The 13,427-nt window shown below is 51.3% G+C and overlaps 1 protein-coding gene across 2 annotated transcripts in view; it reads right to left on the minus strand.

Moving 5' to 3' along the window:
- Positions 1-13,427, minus strand: part of CHKA (choline kinase alpha) — a 38,090-nt gene that overhangs the window by 2,860 nt on the left and 21,803 nt on the right. The window contains exons 3-9 of one of the 2 annotated variants that reach the window (XM_074274926.1): positions 9,418-9,471; positions 8,665-8,778; positions 6,873-7,006; positions 6,372-6,476; positions 5,285-5,343; positions 4,384-4,471; positions 2,152-2,260 (exon numbers count right to left, since the gene is read on the minus strand). In XM_074274926.1, coding sequence (XP_074131027.1) covers positions 2,152-2,260; positions 4,384-4,471; positions 5,285-5,343; positions 6,372-6,476; positions 6,873-7,006; positions 8,665-8,778; positions 9,418-9,471 — 663 coding nt within the window. The remainder of the gene's footprint in view (positions 1-2,151; positions 2,261-4,383; positions 4,472-5,284; positions 5,344-6,371; positions 6,477-6,872; positions 7,007-8,664; positions 8,779-9,417; positions 9,472-13,427) is intronic. The other variant, XM_074274927.1, reaches the window with a different exon arrangement.

Here is a 13,427-nt window from a genome sequence, read left to right on the forward strand (position 1 = left end):
TCTAATAGAATCATAGAGAAGGCTCCTCCCTCCACCCTTTCCTGGCAAACAGAGCTCCGGGTGGGCCCAGGACCCCTGCAGACAGAGACCGCGGCCGGGCGGCCGGCGGAGAGGCCACATGTCACCCTGCTGAATGAGGAGTTTCCCGTCATCCCGTACGGGCCATCAGGAAAATTAAATAATGTCGATCAGGAGCACTTCTGACTGTGCTCCTGGGGAGGACTTTCCTTGGACAGCAGGGAGACGAAATCGGTCAAAAGCCAAAGAAATGACGTGACTGGCAGGACAAGCAATGAAGCTGAAGCTGAGCTACTCTGGCCACAGGAAGAGAAGGGGGAGAGGCCCTGGTGTTGGGAAAGACCAAAGGCAAGAGGAGAAAGGGACGGCGGGGGTGAGCTCCAGAGTGCTCTGGAAGCCCCAAGCAGCAGCTTGGCCAGAAGGACGCGGGGCGCCGAGGTCCACAAGGTCACAAGGACTCAGCCCCGGGTCTCCCTGTGCTCTGCAGTCCGTGCCCCAGGCCCAGCTCACCTCCTCTGCCCCGGGGCTTGTCTATGCTCACTGTTGCCATTCACCCACATTCACAGGAGAGGACCGTGGGGGCTCCACACTCTAGGGGAAGGGTTTTATCACCAACTTTTCCCCTGGCTTCAAGGAGGAGAAGCTGGCGGGGCAGCCACTAGGGGGCAGCATGGTGGCCACCTGGCCACACAAAAGGCCAAGTCTGGAGCTGGGCCCTAAGGCAGGGACCCCAGGGCCGGTCCTCTTCCCGATATTGCGCAACTCTCTTGGGGGGGGGGGGTCTGACTGACACACAAGCTGGGGACCCCTCCCCCATTCAGGCCACACCTTCTGTTCTTCCCCCTCCCTATCTTCCCCCCACCTCTGAATGAGCTTCAGGCCCGAGCAACAAGCCCCATTAAAGAGCCACAAGGAAGGGGGCAGGGGGCGGCCCAATGCCCCAGACACATGCACACAAACCCTCGGACTCTCTCTGGTTCCTGCCTTAGTCCACCAGGGGATCATGTGCTAGGGGCGCCTCCCCGGCTTGTGGCATTGCGAGGTTTGGGAAGAGGAAAGAGGAGTCCTGCTTTGGGCAGCAGCCTCCGCACACAAGGCAGGCAGAGCTTCCAGGACTGGAGGTTGCCACGTGAGAGAAGGTCCAGGGCACCCCTGGGTGGGGACAGACGGAGGGACCCACAGCGGTGTGCATGCACGTGCGCAGGGACCCCCCCCCCAAATGCCAGCGGGCCTTCAGGTTAGTCTGGTGCAAGGGAAGGAGGGAGGAGCTGGGCAGGGGTGGCACTCTGCATGACTCTCTCTCCCCATGTTTTTCTCTCTTCTGTCTCTCCCCATGTTTCTCTCTCTTCTCTGTCTCTCCCCATGTTTCTCTCTTCATGTCTCTATCTTTCTTTGTGTATCTCTCTCTTCTCTGTCTCTCCCCATGTTTCTCTCTCTTCTCTGTCTCTCCCCATGTTTCTCTCTCTTCTCTGTCTCTCCCCATGTTTCTCTCTTCATGTCTCTATCTTTCTTTGTGTATCTCTCTCTTCTCTGTCTCTCCCCATGTATCTCTCTCTTCTCTGTCTCTCCCCATGTTTCTCTCTCTTCTCTGTCTCTCCCCATGTTTCTCTCTCTTCTCTCTCTCTCTCCATGTTTCTCTCTCCTCTGTCTCTCAGGTTTCCAGCCTGCAGGCTCCCATCCAGTGCACAGTTCACCCAAAGACCTCATCTTCCCTCAGTCTAGTCTCTACCACTCCAACATTCAGGGCACAAAGGCCTCCTGGTTCCTCCACCTCTGACACGTCCAGTCCTCTCTTGCTCCATGGTCAAGATCCCAAAGACGACCCCAGCCAAGGGCCCATCAGGTGATTTCTGCCCAGACCATATGGGATGCCATCAGGGCCTCATGGGAGTAAGAGGAAGCCTCCTCCCTTTCTTCTCCATGACTCTGAGAATCTGAATCTCCCTTTACCATAAAAGCCAGGCCCCTGACAAACGCGCACTCTCCAAAAGCCCGTCTGCACCTCACATGGGACGCCTCCCACGCTCGGAGTCCCCTCGTGGGGAACTCTGTGTCTGCACAAAGTAGAGGGGGCTCAGCCTGGTGGGCAAAGCCTGGGCCTGGCCAATGGAGTCACCAGAAATGGGGACGTACCTGCTGTTTCTTGGTGGGGTACTTCAGGATGTTAGCTCTGAAAAAGGGGAACTTTTCATAAGTGTAGTCATACATCCACTCACAGAAGTGATTCCCGATGTCAAAGCCTCTGCAATAAGAAAAGAAATCGCCAACCTCAGGATGTGGCCTATGACCTTGTCATCTTTGTCCACGGAGGCCTAGGGTGCCAGCCCTCTTATTTTACAGACAAGAAACTGAGAGAAGCAGCCAGACCCCTGAGGTCACCCTGATGGTGAATACCATGGTCAGACAGGACAACAATCCTGCCTCCCTGACGCGGACATCAGGGTAAGAGCTAGAGGGGAACACAGTCCCCCCCAAATCCTGAAACCTTCCATCAGATCAGAGTTCTGTCCTTGGTGTGGCTCATGGATAGAGCACCCAGCCTGGAGTTAGAAGACCTGAGGTGAAATGTGGACTCAGACACCTGGCTGTGTGACCCTGGGCAAGTCACTTCACCTGCTCACTTCAGTTTTCTCATCTGTAAAATGTGCTGGAGTAGCAGCATCTGGGATCTCCAAGGATCCACCCTCTTTTTGGCAGAGCTGACACCTTCTGTTATAATGATTACCATTTAGTCTGCTGTTCCCACCCCCAGACACACATCTGCTGTCTTTTCTTCCTGTTACTGATAATTTGTTTTTCTTATATTAAAAATGCTGTTCATACCCCTCTGACCACTTTTCTATTAGAAAATGACATAATAGCAACAATTTTCGGATAAAAAAAAAAAAAAACAAAAAAACCATATAAAATCATATGAAAAAAATGCTCTAAATCCCTACTGATTTAGAGAAATGCATACTGGAACAACTCTGAGGTACCACTTCACACCTCTCAGATTGGTTGAGATGACAAAAAAAGATAATGACGCATGTTGAAGGGGATGTGGGAAAACTGGGACACTGATACATTGTTGGTGGAGTTGTGAAATGATCCAACTATTCTGGAGAGCAATTGGAAACTATGCCCAAGGGACTATTAAAACTGTGCCATTACTGGCTCTGCATCCCAAAGAGATCTTAAAGAAGGGAAAGGGACCCACATGGGCAAAAATGTTTGTGGCAGCCCTTTTTGTAGTGGCCAGAAACTGGAAACTGAGTGGCTGCCCATCATTTGGGGGATGGCTGAACAAGTTATGGGATATGAACATAATGGAATATTATTGTTCTATAAAAAATGATGAACAAGCTGATTGTAGAAAGGCCTGGAAAGATTTACACAAACTGATGCTGAGAAAAACAAGTAGAACCAGGAATACACTATATACAGTAACAGCAAGAACGTGCGATGATCAACTATGAAAGGCTCAGTTCTTCTCAGCGGTTCAGTGATCCACAGCAATTCCAATAGACTTTGGATGGAAAACGCCATCTGCAGCCAGAGACTAAACTACAGAGACTGAATGTAAATCAATGCAAGCTATGTTCACTTCTCCGTCTCCCCATAATGCTTTTTCTCTCCCTACATAATGTATATGGAAATATGTAAAAAATGAGTGTGCACACAAAACCCAAAAAATAATGTTCTTTTATGTGTAACTGGGAAAAATAAAAAGAAATAAGAAAATGATATGTAAACGTCAATTTTGGGGTATTTTTGGAAATCTTTGTTGTATGTTTCCCTTCATTATCTTTCCTTCTTATTTGAGGTTCATTGCTTTTGTTGTGCCAATTCCCTCCGCCCTTTTATATTAAATAAATTCACCAATTGTGTCTAATTTTCTTTGAAGTCATAACTGGTTAAAAATTCTACCTATATTTGTGAAAGAGATTACCTGCTAATCTCACATCTGAAAAAACAACATGGCATTTAATATTGTATTTCTGATTCACCCGAAACTTATTACCTATAGCGTTAGATAATCCAATCTAGTTCTTTCTCCCCCTAAGAAACTGTCAAAATTTTCTTAGTACTCAGGAAATAGTCCCTTCTTTTTCTCAGAAATGGGCTCAATTTCACTTTTCTCCTTTGTCCCATGATCTTCAGAATCACTTTGCATGTCATACAAATGAAGGATGGCCCTCATCAATAGCTGTTCCCTCTGCCTGTCCTTCCTTGCCAGACTTCTCGGCTCTGTGTGCCCACCCCTAGAGAAGCAGCGCCGGCTTCCCATTTCACCCGTAAGGGCAGCTATTCCCCAGGAGCAATTTCAAAACAGTAACAGCAGGCAGACCCCCCCAGCAGCCCCAAAGCCCCTGGACCCATTACCTGTAATTGTAACTGCTGTATTCAAAGTCGATGAGCATCAGCTTCTGCTTTTCCCAGTTCTCTCTGCCTTCCAGGAAGAGGATGTTACCTGTAAGAGAGTTGGTCCATAGCCCTTTTATTGTGGACATGACCCCTTCAGGAGAGGGTGCTCCAACAGGTGCACACAGGGTGGCGCAACCTCTTCCTCCTCCCCGGGAATATGAGGAGGGAGCTTCATTAATGGCCCAACTCTTCCTTCCACTCTAACCTTAACGTAACATCTTGATAGCAGCCCGCCAATGTCCTCACTCTAGGCTGCTTCTAGTGCCCCTGGACAGGAAGAGATGAGAGCCCAAGCCAAACCCCAAGCCTAGCCTCGTCTGCCATTCCCCCCCAGTCACCCAGGCGGGGTTCCCAACTGGGGGCTGATATAACTGAAGGCTTTGGGCTAAAAGCTGCCCTGATCACGGACTGGCAAGTGGGGCCCTAAGACCTGGGACACTCAGGGGATCAAGAGCACCGAGAAACCAACGTATTCTTAGCAAGGTTCCTGGAGGAAGGGATCAAATGTGTATTAAGCACCACTATGGACCAGGGCTGTGCTGAGCACTCTAAACATACATCCTCATTTGATCTTCACACCAGTCCTTCTAGCCAGGGGCTGATACCTCTATTTTATACTTGAGGAAACTGAGGCAAACAGGTGACGTGACATCTAGTGAGTGCAGAGGGTCCAGCGCCCTGTGCCCCGTCGTGCCCCCAGCTGCTTTTATCTCTCTATTTAAATACATGAAGAGTGGTTCTCTGTCAATTAAGGATTAGACAGTACCCTCAGGGCTCAGAGGGAGACACTTCTAAAAGCTCCCAGGGTGGGTTTAAGCCCTGCCTGCCTCGGGCACCAAGCTGCATACAGGCCTCCTACCTTCCTGGCAGTCATTATGGCAAAACACCACTGGAGATGGAGTCGATTCCAGCAGAGACCTAGAAAAGGACGGGTTTTTCAGTGTCACACAAACATACTCAGGCACAGCAGGCACCTGTCTTCAGAAGCTCGAGGCCGGGAAGGGCAGGCCAGCCGAGCGGCCCACACCCCACCTGTGCAGACAAGAGATGAGTCTCCTCCTCCCCCCACCACGAGCAGGGCTGAGCGGGCAGGTCCCGAGGGAGGCCCGGTCCCAGGGCTCCTCGGCTTCCCTTGCCCACAAGCTGCCCAGCCATTTCTCTTCCATCATCTGGTTGGCTCCTAAAAGTGACCTCCTCTGAAGAGAATCCATGGCCTCTCGGACGGCTTGGAGGATCCTTTTCCAGGTGCTCCCCTTTACTCCCTAAAATACTGGCAGTGCTCCATTAAGTGTGTGTTGGATGTCCAATATGGTTATGGCAGGTTCTGTGTGCGAGTTCCATGCAATGACAGCCCTCCCAAGGGCTGGCCATGGAGGGGAGGGATGTCCTCTTTGTCTCTGACGGGGTGACGGTGCCGTACCAACGGAGCCCACTCTGGCTCTCCTCCTGCCAGCTTTCTCTCTTGGCAAGTGACCATGTCCTTGTCTTCCAGTCGTACGATCGAGTCCACTTCATCTTCCTCGTTCAGCCCCGGGCCCAGCTCCCTGCCCCAGGTGCTGCCAGACAAGCTGCGTGAGAGCCTCCATCCAGGCTGCGGTAAAACCGGAGGTCCTGTCCCTGGGTCTTCACCCCGAGATCCAGGAGGCCAAACGCTTTTCTCTTTGAGGAGACTCGACCAGGTCTCGGGGCCAGAGGACCACGCCTCAATGCCGTTCTCTGCACCGGCTCTCCTTCCGGCCAGAGGGTTCTTGTCACTGAACTGAAAGAGGTTCTAAGGCAGCCTCGTGTCCTCCTGAGGGAGCCCAGGGCCTTTTCCAAAGCAAACAATGGGATCTTACAGCTCTACATTGTTTTGTCAATTATGAGGCAGCTATGGTGACAGGGAGAAAACTTAATCTTTTAGAACGACTTAATTCATAGGATCAAAAAATAAAAGGAAAACTCACCTGAGATTTTCCATTTCCAAAGGCAGATTATAACTGAGGAGTTTGTTTAGTTTTTTAACTCTGGATTCTCTGGTAAATTTAATTCTCAGAACTTGATTTAAATATCTTTGTGAAAAAAAGAAAAAGGAAGCTTAGACAATTGATTTCACCTCTTTGTGATTGTTCTACACACAGTCTGATGAACCTAATCTAAACTCATAAATTCAATCCTATGTTCTTAGGCGAGAACCCTCCACCATCCAATCCAAGCCAGGGATGACTTGGGGGGGCCTACCCTGTTAGCCAGAAATCTGGTTAATGGCATTTCTCGGAACTTAGAAGTGGCAGGGGCGGAACCCTTCCTGTACAGGAGAGCAGACAGAGCCCCGAGAGCAGGGGTGGCTCGCCGCGTCTCCCATCAGAGACGGCGTGATCTGCCAAGCTACACCACCACTGACACTGCGAGGAAGAAGCATCCCTCGTGGACGACGCAACAGCGGCTGGGCCGCTCTCACCACTTACTTCTCCATAGTTCCAAAAAGCCACTTGGGTTCTTTATTGAACGGCATCTTCATACCATGAAACGTGGCCATTTTTTCAGCTATTTCTGCAGAGATATCTGGCAAACTTAACTCCTCAGTGTCTAAACGGCGACTCTAGGAGGAAAAAATAAACAAAAATACAAGTCACATCTCCTTCCTGCCTTCTCTGGGCACAGCCAGCCTGCCTCCCTCACCCAGCGCAGGCCGGGCCTCTGGACCTCCCCATCCCTACACCACGTCACAATCGTACGACTTGCCCGTCTCTGATCACCCTCCATTTGAAGACAATTCTCTCATCTCCTCATCCTCAAAACAGCCTCTCCGGGGCCTCTACACCATGCTCACCACCTTTGCATGGTCAAGATTACCATGATGCTCCAGGGCTGGTCTGACCAAGTCTCTTGCTCCAGCTAAGATATTAACGCAGCCTAAGAATCCAAGTACTTGTCCCAGCTACTGTTTCCCATTGTAGGTTTAATCAACAAAGGAAAAGATTCATTTGTCCTATCAAAGCATCCAGTCTGGCTCTCCTCTCAAGAAGGAAGGAGGGAAGGAAGCACAAAATGCCCTACTGTGTGCCAAAACAGTTCCTCAGGAGATCCTCACAACCATCTTGGGAGGTGGGCACTACCTATGATCCCCATTTTACAGATGAGAAAACTGAGAGACGATATCTAAGACCAGGGTGAACTTGTAGACGGACCTCAGGAATTCCTGGCCCTATGAAAGCAGTTCCCCTTCTTAGGGGTCATGGCAAGATTCACATGACCTTGGAAAAGGCAGAAAGCCTGAGCCCCACCTCCATCCCAGTTAAAAATCGGGCCTCTAGATCACATTCACCCACTCAAAGTCATTTGGTCATTTCAGCCCCCTGAATGGGACAAGCAGGCAGAGACCCGTGGCCCTTTCTCGGGCAGATCTTGATTAATCTCCCATCTAAGCCTAACCATCGTGACCACAATGACCATCTTGCTCTTCAGGACTGGACACTGACCAGGGAGAAGCTAGGTGTGATGGAGAGAAATGATGGGAAACCTGGGAGACACTTGTAAGGAATAACCCCTTCCCCACGCCCAGCCCAGGCAGCTCAGACTTGAAAGAGAAAGGCTTTGGGGCGGGGGGCACACAGAGTCTGTCCCCTTAGAAGATGTCACCAAGAAGCATCTTATGAAATAAAAGGCTAGCGGTGGATGACAACAGCCGCACTCCTCCCCAGAGAGTTCTGGACACTCTGGGACGCGGACCACGTCAGAGGGAGGGCTCTGGCTACACCAAAGCAGAATGGAGTCCACGAGGAAGCAGCCCGCCAACCAGGGAGCTTGTGAGGTCCCTTCCAATAGAGACCCTGCAATTCCCAAGTCCGAGAGCACGTGAGCGCCTCTGCTCAGAGAGGCTCCAGGAGCCACAAGTGAGAGGCTCACCCCCAGGGGGCTGGTCCCAGAATGGGAGGAGAACAAAGGGGCCAACAGCTGGCAGAGTATGACAGAGAGGGAGCTGCCTTTCTTACAAGGGCACAAAGGTCCTTTCTGTTCTGGTGGTCTTTGCAGGATGGTCAAGTTCACAGGGATACTTGCAAAAGAAAATGCCCTCTGACTGCTGCTACTCCTTTGGTCTACCCGACATTCAACACTTTCTTTTAAACACTTAAGTCAGGGAATCCTCACTGGATTTAGCAACAGCCACCTTCCCCAAAGGGCCCGATCCAGGGCCTTTCTGAATAGAGCAAAGCTTAAAATCAGACCCGCTTTGGGCAGAAAAGGCAGGAGTCTTACAGGGATGAACTGCTCCAGACGGCCTTGTGGGAAGATTCCATACAGCTTCGGGCCGAGGGATCTCTCGGCAAGGATGGCAAACATAACGCTTTCCAACACCATGGCCTCGGCACCCTGCAAAGACACAAAGTCACGAGCGGTCACCTCTCCCTGCTCTAGAAATGACCCCAAGTGCCCTTCCTGTGGAGCCTGGCCCCCTGTGACAGGCTGTTATCTGTACCTCTGACCCCAAATTGCTCCTTTGGATGGAGGGGGGGGGGGGCCAAGGCCTGGTGAGCTTTCTCTGCCCATCTCTCTCCCAAGCTGGCTGACCAGCTCCAGACCCTCCGGCTCATCTGGCCACTTCAGATGAGGACAGACAAGGCACCCCCTGATCCTGGAGGCTGTTCCCCTCTTGCCTCCCTTGCCCATGATCCCCGAGCTCTCAACTGCTGTTTCAGACGGCCATGCAAAATGCTTTCCAACCTAACTGCTACCCTACATTTTGTAGTGGTCCCCAATTCTAGGTTTTAAAATGTGTCTTCTCATCCAGCGGCTGGGCTGAAGCCTCGTTCCATCCGTCAGGCGGCTCAAACATTGCCTGCCCTCTCCCTCCCACGCCCAGGCCGGCGGCTTCCACACTCGGCTCTGACTCCAGGTGAGAGAGGCAGGGCTCCTGAGCTATGCCTAGGTCAGAGGGGCCCTTCTCCAAGGACAGCTTGATCTCTTCCGCCCCCCCCCCGCCCCCAGCCCAGTCCTCCCGTGATCACTCACTTGGCACGGGTTCTCGGTCAGTGCTTGTCCGGCGCCTTCTTTGTTACAGGACCTCTATGAATGAGAAAAAGCAAACACTTCCAGTGAGACGGTGAAAGCGAACGCAGACTCTTAACTTGCAGCCATCACAATTAAGACAAAACCAAATCACAGAACTAGAAGAGCTAGCCTCTTTACAGGTCAGATCTGACCAGCATCAGCCTAACCTACGCCACCAAAATCCACCATAAATAAGCACCAACACCTTACAAATGGCTCCACATTATCTTTAAAAAAGAAGACTGAGCCATGAGTCCAAATAGCATCTTCACCTTGCGCCTAGAACAATTTCATTGCTCGAGGAAAGTAACTGGAATGCTTCCATCTTCCAGGCAGAATCTCTAAGGGCTGGAGGGGTGAGCGTCCAAATCGACTGTCAAGTCTAGCCTTCAACAATCTACTGGGGGCGGGCTTCCCTCCTCCAAGGCCAGCTAAGGTGGACACGGGCTTCAGGGGGCCCTAAAATAAGCCTGGCCGTGCCGGAGCTGAAAGGCAGGAAGCTCTCCCCAGGCACGGGCAGGACCATTTCTGGCTCCGCTAGCTGGTCACTGACTTTTCAAAGCAGTCACTCCAGTAATCATCTCCTTTGTCCTCCGTCACAAACGGGGAGGTGAGAACTGAAGTGAACTCTCCCAGCTAGTTAGGTTCCCCCTAATTAGGTCACCTTCTATCCCTTTCCTCCATGAAGCTGCAAACTACTGGTGAATAGGAATAAATTCTATGCCTGTCCATAGGCCACTGAACAAAGATTGCATTAAAAGCCCTGGAGAAGCTTTTTAAAATGCACCACCATGGTCCCTGCCCAATCCATCCCCTGGGCTCTGCCAACTTTAAGAAGGGGATGGGAAGAAGGAAGTCCACAAGGTCATTGTCACGGCAGCAGCCTTGACTTTCAGAGAGCGCCTCCCCAAGGACGGTTTGTTCTATACTATTAGAGAACAAACACAAAGAAGCCCATAAGGGAAGCCTCTTTTTTCTAAATTTCAAAAAAGGCAGCAGGACTGGGGGCATCTCAGGAGCAGCCCCCCTTCCGGTCCCACAGCTTTATCAAAACACCTGTGCCCAAGGTGGACGTGTGGCTGGGAAAAGCGAAGGCCAGCTAAGCCTCGCCGGCACCTCTGGCAAGACCATGGGACTGATTCTCAGGGTGCAGGGAGAGCTAAGGGCTCCCAAGATGCAAGGAAACAAACTGGAAGCTCCCACTGCTTCTCCCATGAGGAAGGGATCCTCAAGGTCCAACTGCACAGACTCACTCCTCCCTCCCTAAGTTTACACTGAGTGAAACCCAGCTGAGCTGCTGGACTAAGGGACAAGGGAGGCCAATTCACAAAATGTGGTCTCCTTTTGAGCCAAGGGGCTATAGGTCAAATCCCGTTACAAGGAAAGCCTTACAACTCAAGGTTGGGGAAAACCTATTTCTTGTCCTCGAGCTCATCCTCAAACAATCCCGCTCCGTGAAGTCAGCGGGATCGGCCCTGTCGCTCTCTCACTTCTCTGGTGGGAGGCAGCGGGGTGGCTGGAGAGAGTGCTGGACTTGGGAGTCAGGAAGCCCTGAGTTCAAATCCCTCTTGGCACTTACTAATGGGCATGTTACCCTGAGCAAGCCAATCAACCTCTCTTGGACTCAGTTCTCACCTGTAAAAGGAGGATAAAAAGAGCACCTACCTCACAGAGTTGTTGTGAGGGTCAAGTTAGAGTGTGTGTAAAGCATTTTGCAAACCTTAAAGAAACATTATAAATGTTAGCTAGCATCTACTGCCTTAGAACTTGTCCCACATGGAAACCTCTCCCCTCCAGCTAGATTCTGCTTTTAGAGGGCAAAGCCCCGGCAGCTTCCACAGCGCCAGGCTCTGGCGTCGGGTACCCCTGTAGGGGATGGGAGGCAGGGGAAGGTGCTAGGGGAGCTAGGGCAACGCTTCCAAGTCAGGCCGAGCAGCTGGCCGAGCGCTCGGGACGCTCGAGTCGAGTGACCCCGAGCCTCTGCCCAAGAGCGCCTGGGGGTGCACTCTGCTCCATGCCCCTCCCTCCAGGGCCACCCCCCACCCCCTCCAGAAAAGCTAAGCCAAGAGCTCTCGGCCTCTCTGCCTCCAAGGTGTTGTAATGGGATTTGACCTGCGTACAAATTCTAAACAGAGCTACGGTCATTACCTCACTGTTACAACAAGAGCTGTATCTTCTCGGGGGTGACACAGTTAAAGGGTTACTCTGCCAATGGAAGAAGCCCCTTTGCCTTACCTAATGGTGCTCCTGCAAGAAAGTTATTCCATCCAAAGTTATAAATTGCTTCGTTTTCTCCAGGCCTGAAGGCCCACAAAGGCCCCACCACTGCTCTGTGAAGGCCACATCCCTTTGACGGTCGGCTCCTTTCCAAAGGAATCTGCCGTCCTCCCTTCTCTCCCTCCTCCTCCCCCCGCCACCGAATGGGAGATGGTCTGAAAGAGCAGCACCACCAGGAAGGCAGCCCGGGTCTGGTCTGTTTCCTCAGTACAGAAGACGAGGCTTCTCTACGTCACGTGGGGGGGGAAGTGGGCCAGGTCCTGAGCCGAGAACAGACAGCGGGAAATCTGCTCTGGTGAGGACGGAGAGACCCCCCCATGGGGAGGGAGCTCCTCCAGCTCTCTTTCTCTCTCTCTCTTTTTTAAACGAGAGCTGAAGAACCAGGAGAGCCTTGAAATTCTGCTCATGGGACACAACTGACTTTCCAAGATGGGTAAGTGTTTGACCGACAAGCCTTGGCTTTGTTGTTAAAACTATCTTTCGCGGCAGCCCCCAGGCCAGAAAAAATGGCAATTTTATTTATTCCCAAAGGAATCCATCTGAGCATTTGTGGGGAAGTAGCTGTGGTGTCAAAAAAAGCTCATCAATAAATGCGAATAGCTATGGAAATAAAACGTTAAGAAGCATAATGGTGGCTGGAGCTGGTTTATGTCACTATTCTATCCATGCAAAGCTAAACAGAAGGGGCGCACGGAAGCTGGGGCTGCCAGTCCACAGCCAGACTCTAGGAGACAGGACTCCAGGGAACTCAGCAGTCAGCTAACTTCCTCATTTCCCAGAAGAGGAAACTGAGAGCTGGGAAGGTCAAGGTCATGTACGTCCCAGGGTCAGCCTGAGTTCCAGTACCACATAAATGTCTCTCCTCGGCAGCGGCAGAAGCAGGAGAATAGTGCTTGGTTACTAAAGGAACTGAGAAGAAAAGACTCAAGGGTTCCAGGCATGCTAAGTCTCAGCCCTTATTTCTTAAGATGAAAATCTTCCAAATGTCTAATAATTTCCACGTTCGGTTCACTGAATCCTGGCCAGGGCACTCCATTGTACTTTTAGTTTAACTATTAGCTGGGCCCTGGCTTTCCAAGTCTCCTCTGATAACATCCTGGTGAATTTTAAAACACCAGAAGGAGAGTTTTCTTTTGTGAAAGCATCAGAGGAATTGGTACAAGGAGCCATGACAAAGGAAAAACACCAGCCCTTGCCTGTGATGCCCTAGAATGTCTCCAATTAAGAAAACTAATTTCAAATTCATTTTTCTTCCTCCCAAACCCAGTGACATTGAAAATGTCATGACCTAAGTAAGAGCCTGGGGGGGGCAGGGAGGGAGGAGGGCCCTGTGGGGTCTGGGCTGATGTAAAATCTTGGAAGTTGGAGCTCCAGAGAGTCACGTCTCTAGCTTGGATGGACATGGGCAGACGGGGCTGACTACATTTGGAACTGACGTGGGAGGAGGGAAGCCTCCAAGCCTCCAATACTTCACCTGATCCTGAGAAGGACGGACCCCATTGGGGACTAGGAGATAAACACCCTTCTTTACTGAGGAAACAGAAACCACGTGTCTGGTTCGCCTCGGCCCAAGGACCAGGCATCCCCCGTCTGGATTGGCAGCTGCTTTCGAGCTCTGCAAACCCAGCCCAGACTTAGGTAGCTGGTGCTATTTAACAAGCATTACAACTTTCTTTTTAAAAAAGCATTTCTTG

The sequence above is a fragment of the Sminthopsis crassicaudata genome, chromosome 6 (genome assembly GCF_048593235.1).
Source record: "Sminthopsis crassicaudata isolate SCR6 chromosome 6, ASM4859323v1, whole genome shotgun sequence".
NCBI classification, from domain to species: Eukaryota; Metazoa; Chordata; class Mammalia; order Dasyuromorphia; family Dasyuridae; genus Sminthopsis; species Sminthopsis crassicaudata.